A 20,579-nucleotide genomic window follows, 5' to 3' on the forward strand; every position below is an offset into this window, starting at 1 on the left:
AGTGCCACAATGTTTTGATTGAGCATCACTTAAAACAAATCAAAAAGCTGACTTATTTTAAATTTAAAATAACAAGCTGGATTTATCCGGTCTGTCATGCCAATTGATAAGAATGGATTCTTTATCTTTTTGGCCAAGCTAGCAGGGTTCTCTAGGCATGGCAGCGCCTACTGGTTTACTGTAGACATTCACGGTGTCTAAAGGATGAGTCCCAGTGACTTTGGTGATCCTCCGACTTTTCCTCCAGGTTCCATCATCAGGTTGAAATTTCAGTTTTTTAAGTGAAAATATTAAGGATTGGACAGATTGCCATGAAAGCTGCAGACATTAATGTTCCCCTGTAGGATGTATGTATTGACTATGGTGATCTCATGACTTCCCAAACTAAACACATTCCCATCAGCCTGAGCTGTACTTTGTGTTCAGTGTTAATTAGCAAAGGGCAGGAGAAGGTAAACATTATAAGTGCTAAACATGAGCATGCTAACATTGTCACTGTAGCAATGTTAGCATGCAGGTCTCTGTGAAGCCTACGTACAGCTTCACAGAGCTGTTAGCATGGCCATAGAGCATTAGTCAGGTGAAGAACTGATTTCTGAAATGCAATGTAAAGCACTTAAACTTTTAAAGGCTCTTCATACTGCACAAAATACTATGCTACATGTTTTCATGGTGCAAGCTGCAACCTGCTCCACTTCTTTTTTTCTTTATGTATAGTCATGCAGTTGATAGAGTTCAGCTAAATATCCGAGCAAGTGAAAGAGAGTATGTTCAACTTTGGCCACTTGTCAACAAGGAAGTTGACATACAAGCTGGCACTTCTAATTTCCTGACATGCTGGTAAGTGAAATTAATATGGGAATATTTTTTTTTTGACTGACCAAACAGTTTTAGGTGTCCACTATTCAGTTGTTGTATATTGTGTTGTTACATGCTATACTGTGTGTGACTGTGAGTTTTCTAACAAAGCTAGTGGAAGAATATTAATGTAAAGGACTATAAATGGAGTGTTTTTAATTGGCAGCTTCTACAACACAGAGAGCAACAGAGATACAGCAAAATGTATCTGTCATGACTACTTGTGAATAACACATGAAGATAAAGGTTAAAAACAGTGGGCTATACCTTTAAAGGTAGTCTGAACTTTCCTCTAATGAGTCTTAATTTTTACCTGTTAATCTAAAATTATAGTCTGGACAAACTGATGTCTGTCAGCTGAATGTGACCTTTTTAAGATGACGTCAAAGTGTGCCCATGTCCCACTGAGCTCAACATGACAACAGAGTCAACATCCACACCACACTGAATGACAAATGTAACCATGCGCAGTTACACTGTAAGTACTCCCAGCCTGTTGTATAACATGCCACCCCAGGTAGTTTGAATAAGGTAAGGAAATTGAAGTAGAACGTTTTCCATGGAATACAAGCAACGTTATGGACGCTATGCTATTCAGAGATATCAGGAACTCAGTGGTCATGTATGCAAAACAAGCTCTGCTCATACTCCTTTTTTTCGTTTTACAAGAGATCCATAAAATGATGATGCCAGCTCATACACTACCACAGAACAGCTGTTAGTTTGCAAGTGCGTCAATGTGGCAAAAAGCAATCTACGTTTTGCATACCTTGTGCAAACGACAACCACACTGAACCAACAAAAACCAATTGTACAACTGTGAAGAAGCCAGTGTAGTCATCATCGGCCAGTCAAGTCACCATCACAAATTCAGTTTCAATATCATGCCTCCTGACGCTGTATTACAGAAAACATATTGTAATCATAATTTTGTAATATTGAACAGATATTAGATATAAGACTGAACCTGTGAAATTACAATCGCTGGTCTAAATCTTTGTTAACTGTGGTTTGGGAAACAGGACATTGTATAATGGCAGTGAGATCTGATCCTGGGTAGAACAACAGAACAGGCTCTGACACAGTGAAATGTGTGTTAAGAGTTTAAGCTGCACTGAAAGACGTGGTTGTAAATAACAGTCATTTAGAGCACAGTGCTGTTTGTATGTTTACAGCTTTCTTACTTGAAATTTGGAGATTACAGCTCCCTTTACGAAACCTAAAGAATTTCTGGTGGTCCGATCATCTTCCGATTTTTTTGTTTGAAGATGAGAAATGTGTCTTGCATAGCAAGAAGCTCCAGTGAAGATCATCACAAAAGCTACTGTTTCGTTTTGAAAAAAAGCCCTGTCCATCAGTGAAAAGGTTTTTCATGTTTAAAAACAAAAAATCACATTTTTGGATATGTGGGCGCAAAAACCTTCTAAGCTAAATGGTCCTACCTTGTTGGAGGCCATGTCACTGACAGAGCGGTAGGTCTGGATGGTTTCCAACTGGTCCAAACACCAGTCCAGCTCTTCCATGGTCTCCATAGCCAGCTTCTGGTAGGACTCATCTGCCAATAGACACATGGACACGTAATCAGGCCCCAGAGGATCCATGTCCATAGCGGAGCCCCCCGACACCATGCATGCAGGTCCGAGGGTCCCGGAGTGGCTTGATCGTACAGAGGACTGGACCGCAGGACATCCGGGAGACGCAGAGGAAGAGGGGGCGGTGTGTACACAAAGCTCCTTCATCTTGTTACGCTCCACCACCTCAGAAAGTTCAGGGAAGTCGTACTCTCAGACAAACTGAGTCTAGAGTTTCTGTTTGCTGACTCTCTCTCTCTGAAGGCTCTTTCTCTCCGTACCCCCTCATTCCCTCGCTCTCATGCGCTCTGCAAACCCCCTCCCTCTCTGTCTGGTTCCCCCACCCCTTCTCAGCCTCTCTCTCTCATTCACTTATCCCCCCTCTTAGTACCACTATACTCAACGAGTGACTTGCAAACTAGACGGCCTGCTGCTGATGTGTCCGTGGACCCCCCACCCAATACACTTCCCATTCAAACACATACAATATGTGTGTATTTAGAGGTACAGTACACAAACCCAGTGCCTAAGGAGAGGCTTTGGTGAAAGAGATCCATGTGAAATTAAAAGAGGAAAGGTAGAGACAAACGCCTGCTTTAGCTTATTTGATGCACTTTTGTCATCTCACTCCACTCTTGATGGACTTCCTTTCTGAAACATGCAGACCACTTCAAGGCTGTACTCTGCTGAACTGCAGCAGCAGCTCACACCACAGCACCATGCTTCACAAACTGGCTCTCTCCTCTCTGAACCTCTCTGAGGGAGAAAAAAAAAATTATATCAAACACCAAGCTCTGTGTTTGCACAAGCAACACGAGAGGCAAACTTTGACTCCCTGTATTGGGGGGGAGGCCAGGCCAGGGTCTCGCTGTGTGCCAAAGAAACCAAAGCACTTCCTCTTTGGCCCTGAGCTCACACAAAACATGGAGTGGAATTACTGAATGGTGGAGTGACTGCTGAGGACAATCATAGCCGTCATTCGATGAAATAGGTCTGTCGTTAGCGACTATGACTCACACATGGTAGGCGGACAGGTTTTAGAGGAAAAAAGTGGTTTATAAGAAATGTGGGGAGATGATAAAACATGAGGAAACAAATTAAGGGGCATCATATTCCGATATGAGTGTTGATTTAACAAATTTCTGTCTGGAGGGAGAAAACACTCAGCGCATCTGGATTTCCCCATCTTCCTTTTTCTATGGAAAAGACTGCTCTCTGCTTCATAGGGCTTCACACATGGAAGAAATTTACCCCATATGCTTAGCACCACAGGACAGCCAGCGTGCTGCTCCCCAATTTACGTCAATATAGTGGATCAAAGCACTTCAAAGCACAGTGATGGCGTACAGACCCTGAACCACTGGTGTTTAACAAAGAACTTCAGTGAACTCTCAGACGATATATGTGCAGTTGAGGAAACCTCCCACTATTGAAAAGGTATCAGAACAACATAACGAGGGCGATTCTTCTGAATCACAAAGGAAAGTCAAGTTTCGGGCGTTTAAGTTCGACTGCGGTTTTTAGAAATCTTGCCACTGGCTCCTCGGATTACAAGAGGAAGACTGCTAGCACTAGCCACATTCCTCAGGTCAGACCAGTTTTCCTTTACTTGAGATCCAGGTTGGAGAATTCAAAGAACCCTTGGCTACAATATAACACTGGACTCCAAGATCTGCGGTCCAAACTATTCACAGGAACCACTGGCATCCAAGCCATGTAAAAATCAGTGACACAGACCAGAAAGTAAAACATCAAAGCAGCTCATGCACAAGGTGGTGAGCTGTTGAAACTGGGTATATACCCATGTGCAGTGGTCTTGAGCCATAGGGGCAGGAGATGTTGCCAAGAAGGTGCGACCACATCCTGCCCCCGTTCCCTCCAATGAGGGTATATAGAGACATCAGACCTTTTAACAGGGCAGTCGGTGAACATCAAAGAGTTGGCTCTTCCAAACCGCCAGTATGACCAGGATTCAAGTCATTTTGAACCTGGCAGCTGATTCATACACACAGTCCAGAACTTGATGGCAGTAAACCACTCAGATTTAGACTGCAGAACAAAAGTTTACTGGCTTTGGTCTTTGGCTTCAAACCACTTGTGTACAGCAGGATCACTGAAGCAGAACTTCACACGTTCATTTCTTGTATTTCCCAAGAATGACAACAGCTGGACCTGGAGCCATGCCTCACTTATATGAATCAGAATAGGGAGTTGAAGTTGTAATGAAAACAAAGTTATGTGCACACACGCACACAGTAGGAGTAGATGCAACTGCTGAAGCCATCATCACCTCTGGTCCATCATAAATACAGTGCTAAATGGGCTGACAGACATTTCACAATGTCACCAGTCAAAGGTGGCGTGACGAACTTTCAGTCTGAAAAACCTGCTCCCAGACAGAGTGTGAGGTACTTTTCCAGCCTGTTTTTCAGTGGAAGTCTGCTTTTTTTTTTGAGTCTTAATGCTTTGGCCATATGCTGGAGGCTGCCCAGAGGACAACAGACCTCAGTGTGCAGACAGACCCCGTCTGCCTCCCCTCTCTCCCTCCATCTCTTTCCCCCTATAGGGCCACAAACCGACCTCTGTGAGAGCCATCAACATCAACACTAACGACCAAGGCTGGGCTCAATCCCCCCCCCTCCCGCACAGCCAAACCTCCATTCCCGCCCAAGACACCTTCCACTCACATCCACCTCACACTGCCCGTCTCTGTGTTCTCAACCTACCCCCCGAAAACCTGTTTCTCCTGCTGTCGGGCTAAAGCTGTTCTGTCTCATCTATTATACCAACTCCTGATAAGTTATAGCCAGTGATGGATCAAATATTCAGATTCCTTTATTCCAGTAAAAGTAGTAATACCACAAAATCGGCAAAGAAACTTGTAACTATAACTTTCAAATAAATGAGGTGGAATAAAAAAAAAAAAAAACTAATTTCCCAGAGTAGTAGAAGCATGAAGTGGCATAAAATGAAGAAAAAAAAAAACCTTAAACTTAAGTACTAGTGCCTGAAAATGTACTTAGTCATTTCCCGCCACAAGTTTCTGTGTAAGCAGCTTTACAGGGTTCGCATACAGTCGGGGTTTTCATGCAGTGTTTGATTTTTGTCATAGTGAGGCTGACTTTTACACAGTGACTAATATGACTTAAGCCATGTTTATTCATACTAATTGGACTTGTCAGGGAACAATGCAGCCAGTTACAACAAAGGGTCAGTGAAAAAAACCTGAGTCACCACCACCACCAGTTTAAGTGTAAATGGCTCCGAGCTATCTGCAAGTACGCAAACACTCACATTCCTCATCTTGACCTCACCACAACAGGAAGGAGAAGGTGCACACTCTGACACTGATACGAGCACCTAGTCAGTGCTGTTTGTGTTTGACTTCGCGCTACACGTGGAGCTGAGACAGACAAGGTGGGGAGGGTGGAAGGTTGGTCAGGTTGAATGAATCACCATCGCCCCGAATGTACGTCAATTTATTCACAAGAAGAGAAGCAGAAAAGCACTTTGACATGAGGAAACGGCGAGCGAGAACAAAGAGAAGCGTCTTAATTCAACCAAACGTTTGTCCAATGAGAAAGCAACGCATGCACACACCTTGTGGGAAAACAAACTAAGAATGTAAATATCTTGAATCTGATCAGTGACTTGCCTACAGCTAATTTCTCTGCTTAATTCACTACTTAAGTAAACTTGTATAGTGTGTACTGATTCAGATTCACAAGCTTCTTCGCTTTAACATTTTATATACTGATGTATTTAATTTATATATTTCTAAAATACATTTTAAAAAGGAATGTAATTTAAACATATTTATTATATTATAGTTTATATATTTGTTGACAGTATACAGATATGAAAATAGCGTCATATTTTTTAAAAAGGCTTTTATTACTTTAGAGTGGTTTAATTAGTTGTGTTATTTTGGCTGTTTTTAGTGCTTTTGTGTGCATATAATTGGTCAAAGCCTCTCCTCAAGGATGAGAGACATCTCATCTAATATGGAAATTTTTCTTTATTGGATCATGAAGAAAAACACATTACAGTAACAGAAACCAGTGCCTCCTTCTCATTTACTGACTGTCAGAACCAGTAAGGAAAGAGTAACAGTTTATGCAAGGTGTGTTATTTTGATTCGTCAATAAAAAAAAAAACTGACTACTGTATGAGACAGAATTTCATACAAAGCTGCGAGTGTGGTGTCACTTTTAAAAGAGTAATCTCAGGGGAACGTGCGGTACGGTGGACATTTACAGTAGGTCCAACCCCGAAACCACACTATGATCCTTTGTCTTCTGTCACAAACAACCCTTACTTCTGATTATGTCTCTACATAGTTCACAACTGTGGCACAATCTCCTCACTTATCAAAACAAAAGGCTTCAACAGTTAAACAAACACACACGCTCACTGACACACACACCTCATCAAGGCCTGTTTGAAAGCTCCTTCACAATGCACCATGGAACTGTGTTGGCATGGGCCAGCTTGAGGGATGGGCCGCAGTGAGGTTTATGACTGTGCTGACGTCAATGACATAATTCAAATACTTAACCAGGCTGCACGCTTCCAGCCCTGCAGATCCTCTCCTCTGGCCGCGAGCCTGGAAAACCTGACATGGATTCCTGCTGCGGAGCAGAGTAACTGTTGCAGACAGGAGCGCTGCTGACTGCCCAGACTGAAAATGACTGGTCAGGTTTGTTCTGGCCGTCAGTGTGTGGCCAGCTGTCTGTCTGTCTGTGCGTCCATCCACTCATCTGTTTATTCATCATTTCAAACGTAAGCGAGAACGCTTCATCATTTTGTGACGCATTGTGAAAGTCAGCTGGTAATGACATTTAAAAACATGCACAAACACTGTGGGCTTGAATAAATAAAAAACACACTGTCGTTTAACAGCTTTTATCAAAATGATGCCACAATGTTGCCAGATAGCAGATACTTAAGTATCTACTTATAATTATTTGGATGTACTCTGGATCCAGTATTGATCCAAGTGTTAATGTGTCTGTAAAGTTGGACAAGGTCACCAAAGCTAATAAAAGTTAAGTGCTTTAATTACACTGCAATTAATCTTACCAGTAGTACAGGCAGCTCAAGCAGGTTTGGTTGCAATAGTTTCACCTGATATTTGAGACAGTTCACAAGGATATGAATTACAGACACCACTGCTCTGTTTTGTCCTTGCAGCTGGCTTCTGTATTTCATAGAGCACTTCTGTGCATGCACACACATACTTACACATACACAACTGCAACTACTAACAAGACTGACTAACAACACTCATGGCATGATTTAACAGTGATTACTCCTTATTTGTCATCAAAGTGCAGGGTAATTGACACATGATTTGCTTCTTCTTCCTTATGCTGTAAGAATAACGTGTTTCAAATGAGTCCTTCATTACTTCACTTTCAGAGCATGTTTACAAAAACGAGACAATAGATGAATGAGTAATGCTTATTGTGTGGGGCCCCACACCCTGGGCAGTTTACGCACAAAGTCACGTGTGTGTTTGATTTCAAGGCAGAGAATGTGTATGTATGAACGCAGCTGTCTGCCATACTGAATTCATTTTGCACAGTTCGAACTACAGCAGATTCTTGGGAACAGGCTCGCAGAGCAGCTGACACATGCATCCCCCAGAAAGACAAACGTTTTTTCTTTCAAACTTTTTTTTTTTTTTTTTGGTCTGCAAGGGCGATCAACAAATATGAGGAAAAAGACAAAACCACTTTAAATGTATATAAACTGCTAAAAACATCATAGCATATGCAAGATGATTTAGGGAGTTTTAGACTTTTTTTCTTTGTCTTTGCAGACCTAACAAAACAAAACTGCAAAACTATGAAGATGCTGTATTAAAATGGAAATGATATTTCCCAGCTACCTTAGTTTATTCTAATAAAATGCACTGACTGAAAACAACTCTGTAGAATTCACTGAGCAAAATACAATTCAGCTAAGAAACATACTGAGCACATTACATCCTATGAATCAGAAGGGGATCCGCACTACAGTAAATCCTACTATAGATGTAGATATTGTTTAGAGGAATACTTGAACATGTTGTGACACACGGTTATTCGCTTTCTTGCTGAGAGCCAAATGAGAAAATCGATACCCCTCTCATGAAAGTCTGTTAAATATAAGTCTACAGCCGGAAGCCTTTTAGCTTATCTTAAAGACCTGAAACAAGCACCTCTTAAAAACACAAACAAACAAAAACCAAAGTGTAAAAAGAAACAATTTATAGTTTCCTGGGATATTGTGTACCTGACTTGACCTAGAATTAGTCTGGCACATAAACAAAACCAAACAACCACAACAAAAACCGCAAAGGTAGATTTGTTGAAGCTAACAATCTACTGTATGTTTGTTATTATGCTCCCGTCCAAAAATAGTGTACAATATAAAGCAAGCAGAATCATAGAAAACCTACTTGCACAAAATCATAAGAGGAGGCACATGATTTTTTTTACTTCTCTATTTTCTTATGGTGGGACAAATCAAAGGGTATATAAAGCAACCTTCTCTAGACCTCAGTTCTACTTCAGGTTGTGCTGCCTGCACAGAAACATTCATTTCTGGCCATTGTGTAAACATTAATTTCTCAAGGCCAGTCAAAGGGAACATTCACAAGGTTTCACATCCTCCTCTTGGTCAAATGACTAACCGTGTACCCTCGATTCCCTATCATCTGGGACAATATTCAGCTAATGCTAGTGATAACCGTTGCAGATTAATTACCAGTCCTTGACGGTTAAAGACGTCATAATCAAGCATTTTCGTCAAAAGTACTATTTATCAGGAGTAATATAAAGCAAAGCCTATAATCTGAATCAGTCAGGGAAGAGTGCGGCCTTTGTTGCCTAAATGGCTCACGGGACTGCGTGTGATGGGGCCAAGATGGTTTGTGAAGCGTAAACTGTGAACTCACATGGGGAAAACTACAATCCCCTCACGTTCCTGGAGTAAGATGTTTAACAGCGTAAACAGCCTGCACTGACGCATTTGCAGCTCAGCTGATTTTTAGTGTAGCCCCCTACTTTTCTGCTTCTTGTGCACTTTCACCCAGTGACTGGGTGAAAGTGTCCTGCTCTTTTTGTTTATTTCATCCAATTTGACCTTTTCTTCTGCTTCTCCAAAATCGCATCTGATTAAAAGGTTCAAAAACCGTGACGTCTGTTTCTGACCTTTGCTGTGTTTTCTTTCTCTCCTGTCTCACTCCCTGCAACAATCGGGTAAACCTCTCATTCTTTTCTTGAACCCGCTCTATCTCTGTGTCTAACCCCGTCGTCTACCTACAGGAATTCATATTACCCTCTCTTCATTTCTGATGCGTTTCATTCTGTTTCACTGTGTCCTTCTCAAATCCCTTTACAGCGGTATTCAAAGATTTAAAGAGCTCACAGTCAGTCATCACACTGAGCTCATGCCCAGAAAGACACAGGTACTGTATCTTTCCCACTACTGGGGATAATACTGCCTCACTGAAAACACAGATGCAAAACAGGAAAAATCTGTTCCCCTTTTCCGGTCAAAGAGCTGAGGAAAACGATGCAGAAAGAATCACAGAGGAGGATATGAGGGCATCTTTCCTTGCAATATTGTTAATTGTTGTAGCCCTCCTGTGCAATGGGAACAATCACCATTATATAGGGGCAGGTGTACTGTATACTCTTTGTATGATCAGGAAAAGTCGATGACGGTGATGTTTTATGGTGAGACTGGGGTTAAAATTCTATATAATGCGTCACAGAGATTTCAAGCGAAATCAAAGAAAATGTTTTTCTCATTTTATCTTCCCCATGCGTCATGATGGAAGGCAATAATGGGATGCTTTCTCTCGTCAGCGGTAACTTGGTTAAGGTCAGGGTTTGTGAGAAGTGTGGAGGAGGAAGGACAATAAGAGACTCACACTTGTCTTGTATTTTTTCCTGCAGCGGGACGCTCCCAGCAGCCCGTTTGTGCTGATAGGAAGCGGAGAGCACCCGTGTGCAGCCTGTGCTGACGTCAATCGGGCTTGAAGAACCAGTACAGCAGGAACTAATATCCCCACCTCCCTCCTCCTCTTCTTCTTCTTTTCTCACTTGTCCGCTCCCTCCTTCACATCTACCTGACCTGAATCCAGACCATTAGATCTCTTTCTCTGCCTCTCACCCTCTCCCTTTCCCTCTAACTGGTTGTAACGTCAGTTCATGGGAATTTTTGTTCTGTTATCAAGTTATAGTTTCCTGTATGAATAACTCAAAAGATTAAAGTTCCTATTTGCATGTGTGAAAAGTCTCAAAGATAACACAGTTTGTCCTGGCAGTGTAAACATCTGTTACAGTGCTTATATGGACTTTTCTTAAGGAATTATGGCTCTACCCAAAGTCTGTCTACACTAATGAAGTATTTGCATGCAGATACTGGATTGCATGCAAATGCTTACTTGTGCCCTGCATTTGCAAAGCCACACTCTATTTTATTTACTGCACAGGTATGAGATAAGTAACTCGCTGTATTTCTCTGTAATTCAGTGTTTATTAAACTTCCTTCAAACCATGAATACTGTTGAGTACTGTGGAGATCCTAGTCACATACAAGCAAAATTTCTATCTCTGGGTTTTATACATGAAACTGCACGTATTGGGATTAACACGACTGGAGAATACCAGCCGGGGCGTGTTTATGTTTGGATCCTTATCTTTCATTGTTTCATGTCTTTAGCAGAGCATTGTCCTCCACCAGCAGTCAGTCTTGACAACATGACTTCTTAGAACTTACAAAATTACCATAATAAAAACACTGCAGAGTTGAATTGCATTGCATGCATGCTACGGTTTTCCACACTTCCCAGAATCATTAGCTCTGATGAGGGTATATCTAAACTCCCCTCATCACAAACTGGAAGGTTTGTGACTGTACTCACCTGACAGACAGACTTTGGTGACAGAAGGCTGATTTGCCGCAGGAGACCTCCTGCAACCAAAGAGAAACAAGTCAGACTATTAAAACCAAGAGCCCCTGATGTGTAACAAATGGTTGCATCATTTTTTTTTTTCCTATTTGGTTTCAGCAGCAGTCACTGTTGCCACAGCACAAACACTAAATAGATGCCCCGTCAGTTCCCTGAAATGGTCACAGGTCAAATTTTCTATCGTGCAACACTACTGTTACGTCTAATTCAGTTTCGGCTCACAGTGACCCCCTCTCCCTGAGGTCGTATTGACTATGTGTCTACCTCTGGCAGACCTGATGTAAGTGCAGCTTTGGTGCTGACCTAGTTCAGTGATCAGAGGGAGCTTTCATGCACTCAAATGAGGTGAGGTAACTTCCTCTTCCACCAAATAAAAAAAATAAAATGTCACTGTGGCCGGGTTAGGAATTCAGTGGTGCTGCTACAAACCAGCTTTAAAATTAAAAACACAAGACTGTAAATGTTTGAATCTGTACTTAGTTTAATGTGAGAGGTTCCTGCATGAGACCGTCGCACTAGAAATGTTTTTGATGCATTGGCGCCCCCAAGTGAGGCATGTAAGCATCTTGAATTGTAGCATGTAAATATCCCGAAATACAAAGTCCACATGTAGCTTTTAATAAAAAAAATAAAAATCACATTGTTTTTTTTTTTTTTGCCAAGGATTTATGCCAGCACACAAATGACAATTATGCTTCTAGTACAGAAACCTTCATTGCATATCTGAAAACATCCTGCAGCATGTAGTCATTCTCACTAAACAGCAGATATGATAATACAACTGTGAGACGACTTACTTATTGGATACACATTGTACATTTGTCAGGGTGGTGAAGTTGTTCCTGACAGTCCGAAGGCTTGCCAGAACCTAAAAAAACAAATTAAGAAAAAGGGTGAGAAGAAGAAGCCACAGGTGGCAAAGGCTGGGTTGGAATCTAAGGAAAAAATGTATTAGAAACAGTTTGGAAAAATTATGAAGATTATAATTTGGTACTTACAAGAGGGTTAAGAGAATATACACTGAAATTTTCACTGATAGAACATTCATAGTGTTGTGATAATGTGATGGCTGCTCCTGAGATACACAAGGTTTTTCTTCTGTATTTTTTAAAGTAGTACAATAATTCATGCTGCCTCTCAGTGCTAAAGGCTGCTTGTTCCTACTCCTAGCCAAAATCAGCACAAATCAATTCTTAGCCTTCTGGAATAACTCATGTGCATTAGTTTAAATTCAGCACATTCACAAAAGTCTATTTTCATTAAAACATGTTGTAACAAGGTGGAAAACTATAGCTGAGTTTCAAAAAGAGAATATGATCACATGAACAGAGGAAACAGCACTGATCTTACTAAAGTTCAGGTTTGGGATGATGAGACTAAAATAACCTTGTCATTGATAAGCAGACCTTGCTGTACCTTCAACAGGCCACCAGGTGGCAGAGAGGTTAATCGTGACTGAGTGAGTGAGTTACTTTCAGGATCCATGAGGTGCGTCACATCTACAAGCTCTTTGTCAAAAAAATACAATTTAGGAAAACATTTTTAAGATGACTGATGTTCGCTGAAGCAGATTTACTGACCTATAATCAGCTCTTACCTGGGCAAATGGAGTCACAATCAAGTCCTCTCCATGCCTGATGTGATGAAAGCAAAGACTCAGTTATACACAAACAAATGCACAGTCGATCATAGTGAAGATGATATTTCAGAGGACCGTGATGTAAACAACTCACAGTTCTCCAACAATGGAAGAGTTTCGAGACAAGGATTTCGGCGACAGTTCGTAGTCGCTGTCAGAGCGGTACAGGAAGGACTCTCTGCGCTGGCCATGTCCTGCGAAGTTGGGGTGCAGAACCAGACCTGAACCCGGGGACGCCTGCGGGTCTGATGGACTGCAGCACAGCGACTGGCCATTCTCCACTTCAAAGCTAGGAGGACAGAGATAAACAACAGTAATCAGTTCAAAAGAAAGAAGAGGGGAGGAAACTCTGCAGCTGAAAAAAAAAAGGTATTTAGACAGGAAACATAATCATCAAATGAAATCAGTGAATGTGTGTGGACGATACATAAATCAACTTCAGAGTCTGATGCGTTGCACTGCAGGAGCAAATTTCACAAAGTTCTGTTTTAAATAATTATTTTTTTCCATGTTTACGTCTGATCAATCATCAGTCCAATCATTTGACTTTCAAATCATCATTATGTACTGGGGACTTTCAGGAAGCAGCCACCGTGTACTGACTTGCATAACATGTCCACAAATCCCATCCAGGAAAGAGATGGTTGCATAAACCCTAAAATGATACTCACCAACTACTGTGCTCATTAAATAAGTATGCTTTACTGGTCAGTGAGAGGGGAGTGGCTTTATTGGAAACTGCCTGTCTGGTCTGTGTCTCACAGGAAAACTGTCCATGGCAGCTCCATTCATTTCTCCCCACTCAGTAGCAAGAAAGCAACACACACAGAATGACATTGGCTTCCTATAGTGTGATGAGGGGCATACTGTAGTGTTTATTTATTTAGTTTATTATTATACCCGCTCATACCCAATGGTCTTTAAAACTTGTATACAAGATCTATTGTGTCTATTCGTAGTGCTTGAAGCTGCCTGCCCAGGGACTGCAGATGGAAAGTACGGTAGCTAATAGCCAAATAGGAAAAAAGCATCTCGTCTGATTGCCTGAGATGAATGTTTTTGTACATGGTCCTTGAAAAATGAACCAAACAAGGATGAAATAAAAAAAATAAAACAGTCTACTTGAACATATCAGAATTTATGGCCCAAGCTAATGTGTAATGCTTTTATAAATATATATAAAGCATGCAATATAAAATAAGGGATTACAAAAAAAGTGACAGCAGTTATGATATTTATGAAGGAACAGGTATCCAACGAGCAGCCGATTTGATATATGAAATTTACATTTTATGTGTAAACATAATGCAAAACAATCCTTTCAACCAGCATGTTTTCTCATACCACAGTAAACCCACTACAGATGCTCAGACGAATATAATCTGTTTATCACCGTGGCGTGGTTGCAGGAGGAGCAGACAAGATATTGTGTAACCAGATGATCAGGTCAGATGGACCAGAGTTTAGAGGCGAAGGGTCAAAGTATCAGTGGTCTGCAGGAATGACAGATGGCACAAACCATAAATAAAAAAAAAAAATTACCTTACTAAGTCCTGAGTTTAGTCTGGATAATTCTCACAGGATGATAAGAGGATATGTAATGTTTAAAACTGTTATTTAAAACAAATTAGCATTTTATATTTTAGTCAAAATGTAGTTGTTGGTCTTGTGGTACCCACAAGAAAAAAACAAAAACAAAACATAAACACACCCAATACTCAACCAACTCCTCTTTCATCTATCATGTAATGGACTGACTGTCCCAAAGGCCACTTCACTATTTGCCCCACTTCCACCCCCGCCTCTGTAATTTCTGCTACATGTGGGATTAACTCGGCACATATCCCACTGAGACACACTCAGACCCACACCTCTTGCCAAAGAAGCCCAGATTAAAGAGAAATGTGCAAACTCTGTTTACACACAGGCAGAACGATAAACGTCATCCGCGTTCCTCTCTGCGTCATCCAAATCCCAACTTTACAAAACATTAACAACATGCTTTACCTACAGCAATCTAATCTCTTAATCTGACACAGGCAGAAAACCAAAGTATGTTAATGACACATAATTTCTGTAGATCTTTTTAAATCGTAAACTCGCAGCAAGAGTCCGGTGCAGTGGATGAACGGCTTAAACTCTTTGGCACTGTAAAGTTATAATTTCATGTCGCAATCTACCAGCTATGCAGTCACTCTAAATCATAGACATGAACAGAAAAAAAAGAAAGAAAGTCTCAAAATACCAAAACAGAGTCTGTGTTTAAAAAGTTTGCAAAAGAACATATATTTAAAATCAGAAAAAAAATACTGCATATCACAGAGAAGATCACTAAAAAGTCACCTGGGAGCCGAGAGGTGCGCTCTACTGACCACTTCCTCGCTGAAGTCAAAGTGCCCAACTCTGCACCTAGAGGACCTCCGTAACATTCTTCTCTCCTGTCCACCTCCTCATCGGGTCACAAAAAAAAAACACTGATGTTGTGGCTGCTCACTGATACACATGCACACATAAACGCACTGACAGGCCCCCTTCCTGCCCAGTAAGAGGCCACGAGCTGGAATAACGTAGGCTTGGCAGACGCTAGCAGGCAGATCTGGGCTGGAACGCAGGGAACGGACTCGCAGTCGCTCTGTTTATCTGACCGCCTATCCCTTTTCCCTCCATATTAAACCACTGCAGATTAGTCCGGGCATTTATCACCCCACCCACCCTTCACTTGGCCACCTGTGACGCCCTCTGAAAGCATATGCACTGGAGTTCACAGTGAAGAGGAAGGTATTAAAGTAGAAAATCCAGATTTTCATTTATTTATCAACGTAGAAACTCTCACTAATGTGCAAATGACGTAGTGCAGATATTCATCTGTGTTTGCACAATGTAGTGAAGAGCCCCTTTTAACAAGACTATGGCTCTTAGGTCATACAACATTTACACAAGACCACAATTTACACAAGACAATTACAGACAATTTAACCTTTTCACCTTTTCAAATCTCTTTTTGATTAAAAAGATTTCACAGACGCTTTATACGTTAAATCTCTCGTAAATACATTTTCTCTATCACAGACTTATACAGCTCACTCATGCCACAAAAAGTGAATATTTTAGGTAAGAGAGCAGGTCTGTTAGTAGGGTAGAGGTGTGTGGGTCAGGGTTATTGAATGATTCAGTTTAAGGGTGGAAAAGCCTGGGTATAGACGTTTCAGAATACAGTGATATACCTGTTGTCTTCTGTCTCTATTTTGGATGCACAGGACACTACTTCTTTGTCAAACTGCTGTCCTTACACAATAACCTAAAATAACTTTAATGTTGTAGATCTGGCAGAAAACAGTGTATTATTATCAACTGTTAATGTAACACTTTGTCTGTGTTTACATACTGTGTCCCCACATCATTTACATTAAAGCTATCTGAACAGGCTGAAAGGAAACCAAATAGTGTGACACTCGGAAGACTGAGAAGAACCAGAGCTTCTCAATATTATCTGATCTAAAACAGAGGAAAGAAGCAGACTGGTCTTCTAAATACAAACCTCTGGCATATATAATTATATATTTAAAAAAAAAAAAAAGAAACATCAACTCTAGATGGGGTCAAAGGAGACATTTCTCTTAAGAACAGCTCATTCGAGAGGAAAAACACTTGGCACTCTGCTCTGATCTGCTTGTACTTGCTGTCAGTGTTTCAGCGATACTGAAATATTTCCTGATGAAGTATGGTCATCACCTTTTGCACATTTTAACAAAGAAAACTAGCACCGCAACGGCATGTGCCTAGAAAGCAACACGGGATTTGAAGGTTTATTCAGCAAACTCTCCATATGATGTAATTCTACTAATGCTACTACTGTCTACTCTGTATGTGCTGCATTTAATATATATGTTCATCTACAGTATTTGCTTGTTCATGGTGGAAAAAGATTCCTCCTCTGTTGCTTTTACTGAGGTCTCTTTTTTGAGTTCAACATCTGAAGCGGGGGTGTAAAGACATAGCATGTTATATATTGTACAAATTGTACAGACCTTTGAGACAAAAATGTGATTCTGGGCTCATAAATAACCTGCAACTGGACGCAAGAAGCTGTCAGACTCTGCATGTTACTGTCAGGGTCTGTTACCAGTGTTTTTAAATACCAATGAATATCTCTGATAAAACGCACTTCTGGATTCTAACACACCCTGAAGTAGGGACATTTTTTGGCAACTTGAAATAAACTACTGCTAAGTAAGGGTCTGAGTGAGTTAATAAATAAATCCTGAATCACCATGCACCTACTGTAGCTCTTCAAGAACACAATAAATAAACCGAGCTGACGAAAAGAGACAAACAGTGAAGAAACGACAGTCTCTTTCTCTCACACGCGCAAAAACACACCAGCCGAATCCTTACCAGGTATTTGCTACAGTGAAGCGTCTGTATCGACGGAGATGCTTGTTCACGACCTGCTTGCGAAAGCATCTCGGTGAGCTGTGTGGAGGGAGTTTCTGGCCAGGATTAACAGCAGCAACACTGCAAGGGTCTGCCTGGTCCAACCCGAGCTCCCTGTTCTCTCCACTGTCTTCCATTAGTGTGTCTGCTTCACGACCAAGTACAGTGTGATAAGATTGATGGCTCTGTCCTGGCATTTAAAAGCTACCGCCTCCCCGAGAAACAGCTGCAATCACACTGTCCAGAAAGCTATCAATCACTTTGTGTTAATAAAGAGTAAGAGGTTATTGTAATCTGCTCCCAAAGAGAGACATTGTGGACAAGTATTCACCCATATACTTAGAATATGACCCTGAGTTTAAGATTAATTTGATTGGTAGATATCTTTCAAACATCCCTCCCTGAGTTATTTATAATGCAAATCCAAAACAACAAGCTGATTGGCTAATCAGCAACAGCTGGAAAGTAACACGTCCGCAGTGTCGTGCAATAAACAGAGCAAAAGTTTTCCAGCTTCTGAACTTTAATCCAGATAAAATGCAACGCAGGCTTTTAAAAAGCTGTAGAGCAGAGTATGAGTGTTATAGAGATGAAAGCAACAGATGAGAGAGTCAGTGGACAATACGTCTCTGAGGGGAGCCTATAATCATATGTGGTTTAGTGGGCTGAGTCATAGTGGTTCAAAGAAAAAGGATATATGTAGCAAATTGCCATTCAACAATATAAAAAAAGAGTCATCTAATACATGTTCCCTAAACTAGTACTGTGGAACAACAGCCTACAGTAGTCTACCTCAAAGATAGACACAACAGTAACAGCATGCTCAGTTAAATGACTGCCAAATTATTTTCTACCATCTGATGCCTTAGAAATGAGCAAACTTTGTGTTCTTCTCCAGGGCACAGGGTTATATTTATTACTGCAAGAATGGACTAAAACTAAGAGGGAAAAACAAGGTGTTGAAAATACTGTTGTGAGCTAAAATAAAACTCTAAATATCACTGCCAGCTCTTCTGCTAATTTGCAAATCTAATGTCAAAACACAAAGGGAGAAAACACCAAACTCCTGCTGTTGCCAACACACAAGTTGTCGTGAAAATTCTGCTCCTACAGAAATACAAAACTAAAACAAAGCAAAATTTAAATATAGCTCTCAGAAACTAAGAAAAAAAAAACTGAGAGCTAAAATAAAAATAAAAGAATTATAATCCTCCTCAGACAACAAACACGCAACTGCTAAAGCTGTGATGATCGCCTTTGTTTGGTCGGTGCCTCACCTTTCAGGGTCGGCCTGTGTGATGTCGATGCGAGGCAGGGAGGCGATGGGCAGGCTTGTGGGTCTGGTCCGGGTCACCGGATCCTCGTCAGGTGTGAGCGCCCTGCCCCTGTCTCTCTCCTTTTCGGCTTGTCGCCATGACAACGGAGGCAGCTGCAGGTTGCCAGAAAACCGCCTGTGGACTTTGCACACCTCTACCCCGAGGGTATTGGTCGTGGAAAATTGCCCCACAGGAGGCTCCTTATTCTCCTGAAGATATAAAAAAAAAAAAAACCAAAGACAAAAATGACAATGAGTAATTGGGTTACACTGGTTCATAATACTTCAATACAATTTTAATAAAAATAGAAATATTTTTAAAATGAAAATTGGTTTTCAAAATAGAATATTGTTTAAAAAAATGCTTCAAAAAGAAGATTTAAGAGACAGATTTGGTTAACATAAACATGGCTTGTTTTAGAGTGGCTCACAGAAGTACAAATGTTTAAACATTAACTAAACAATCTGCCTGGCCTGCACATATCCCTGATTTAACAAAGTGCTGTAAAGTATATGGGTTAGATTTATGTTTTTATGCTCTTCATTAAACAGAACAAAATTAAGTGTTTGATCAAAGCACCATTTCAGGCCTCCTAAAACACCTGATATGCCAATTGACATTTTTATGAAGCAGTGCTGAATATAAATTGCGTGTTTAATGTGTCTGGCTGAGTGTGAAGGTTCCAATGAGAATGAGGAGCCCTGGGTGCTTCGCTGTAATGACTGGCTGTAAACAAGCCAGGGCACCGAGGAAACACAGGCAAACTGCCAGAACTCATTCTGCATACATCACCTTCCACTTTATGTTCACCGCTCGCAAGTGTAAATGAAACACGCCAACCGATTTCAGATGAAACAAGGGAGATATATAGAGGCACAATGGGAAATGGAGAAGCAAGGGATTCCCAGAACGAAGCTGTGGTAAACGCAAACAAGAAATGATGTTTTGTGTGTGTGTGTGCGGCGCAGGAAAGTAGAAGACCGAAAAGATGAGTGTAAAAGAAAGTGGTTGACAGTGAGTGAGAGTGTGAGAAGGAGAAAGAGTGAAGCAGTCTGACCTCGCTGTCATCAGAGCTGACAGCTCACCACAGTTTGACAAGATCAAGGCTGAACACGATCTGCTACTAACCAACTCTCTCTTGATCGACAGGATCTACTTTAAATGCAGTCAGTAGATGGAAGCAGAAATTACAGTCTGACCAAAACTGGGTTTTTGAGGCAGATGTTGATGTTGGGAAAAAAAAAAAAAAAAAAAAAAATCAGAAAAATCATCCAATCATATTTTAAACATTAACACGTAACATATACAACAATCCTGAAACAGATATTTTTAAAAGAATTTCTACCACATGGACATTTCACAGCTGAAAAAACAACTTGGCAGTGATCTCTGATGGACGAGTTATGCAGTGATGACACGCATCTATATTTCCTCATACCCAGTTTGGTATTTCTGTACTGCAATGTCTTGTTGTTACTTATTAGTGGACATACACATTGATACTGATGCATCTGCAATTAGCTAGTATCAGTCAGGCTGATTTATATGGCTCTAGTAAAGTACCAAGGCTGAAAGTAGTAATTATTTACATTACCTACTAATCTACTTATTACTTTCTCAATTTATCGCTTAATCATTTGGTCTATAAAATGTCATAAAATAGTCATTGTTTCCTAAAGAAAAAAGAAAACAGAATTGAACCTGTGGATTTTAAAATAATTCTAAAATTTACTGCAGGTTTAGTTTTCTGTAAACTGACGTATTAATCGATCGGAGAATCGTGATTTGTAGCA

The 20,579-nt window shown here is 40.8% G+C and overlaps 1 protein-coding gene across 1 annotated transcript in view; it reads right to left on the bottom strand.

Moving 5' to 3' along the window:
- The window catches only part of LOC121192904 (cAMP-specific 3',5'-cyclic phosphodiesterase 4B-like), a 46,030-nt gene that overhangs the window by 11,906 nt on the left and 13,545 nt on the right, over positions 1 to 20,579 (bottom strand). Inside the window, exons 4-9 of the mRNA XM_041054895.1 lie at positions 18,748 to 18,995; positions 13,131 to 13,325; positions 12,995 to 13,031; positions 12,195 to 12,265; positions 11,350 to 11,399; positions 2,301 to 2,413 (exon numbers count right to left, since the gene is read on the bottom strand). Of these exons, the coding sequence (XP_040910829.1) occupies positions 2,301 to 2,413; positions 11,350 to 11,399; positions 12,195 to 12,265; positions 12,995 to 13,031; positions 13,131 to 13,325; positions 18,748 to 18,995 (714 nt within the window). The remainder of the gene's footprint in view (positions 1 to 2,300; positions 2,414 to 11,349; positions 11,400 to 12,194; positions 12,266 to 12,994; positions 13,032 to 13,130; positions 13,326 to 18,747; positions 18,996 to 20,579) is intronic.

The sequence above is a fragment of the Toxotes jaculatrix genome, chromosome 14 (genome assembly GCF_017976425.1).
Source record: "Toxotes jaculatrix isolate fToxJac2 chromosome 14, fToxJac2.pri, whole genome shotgun sequence".
NCBI classification, from domain to species: domain Eukaryota; kingdom Metazoa; phylum Chordata; class Actinopteri; family Toxotidae; genus Toxotes; species Toxotes jaculatrix.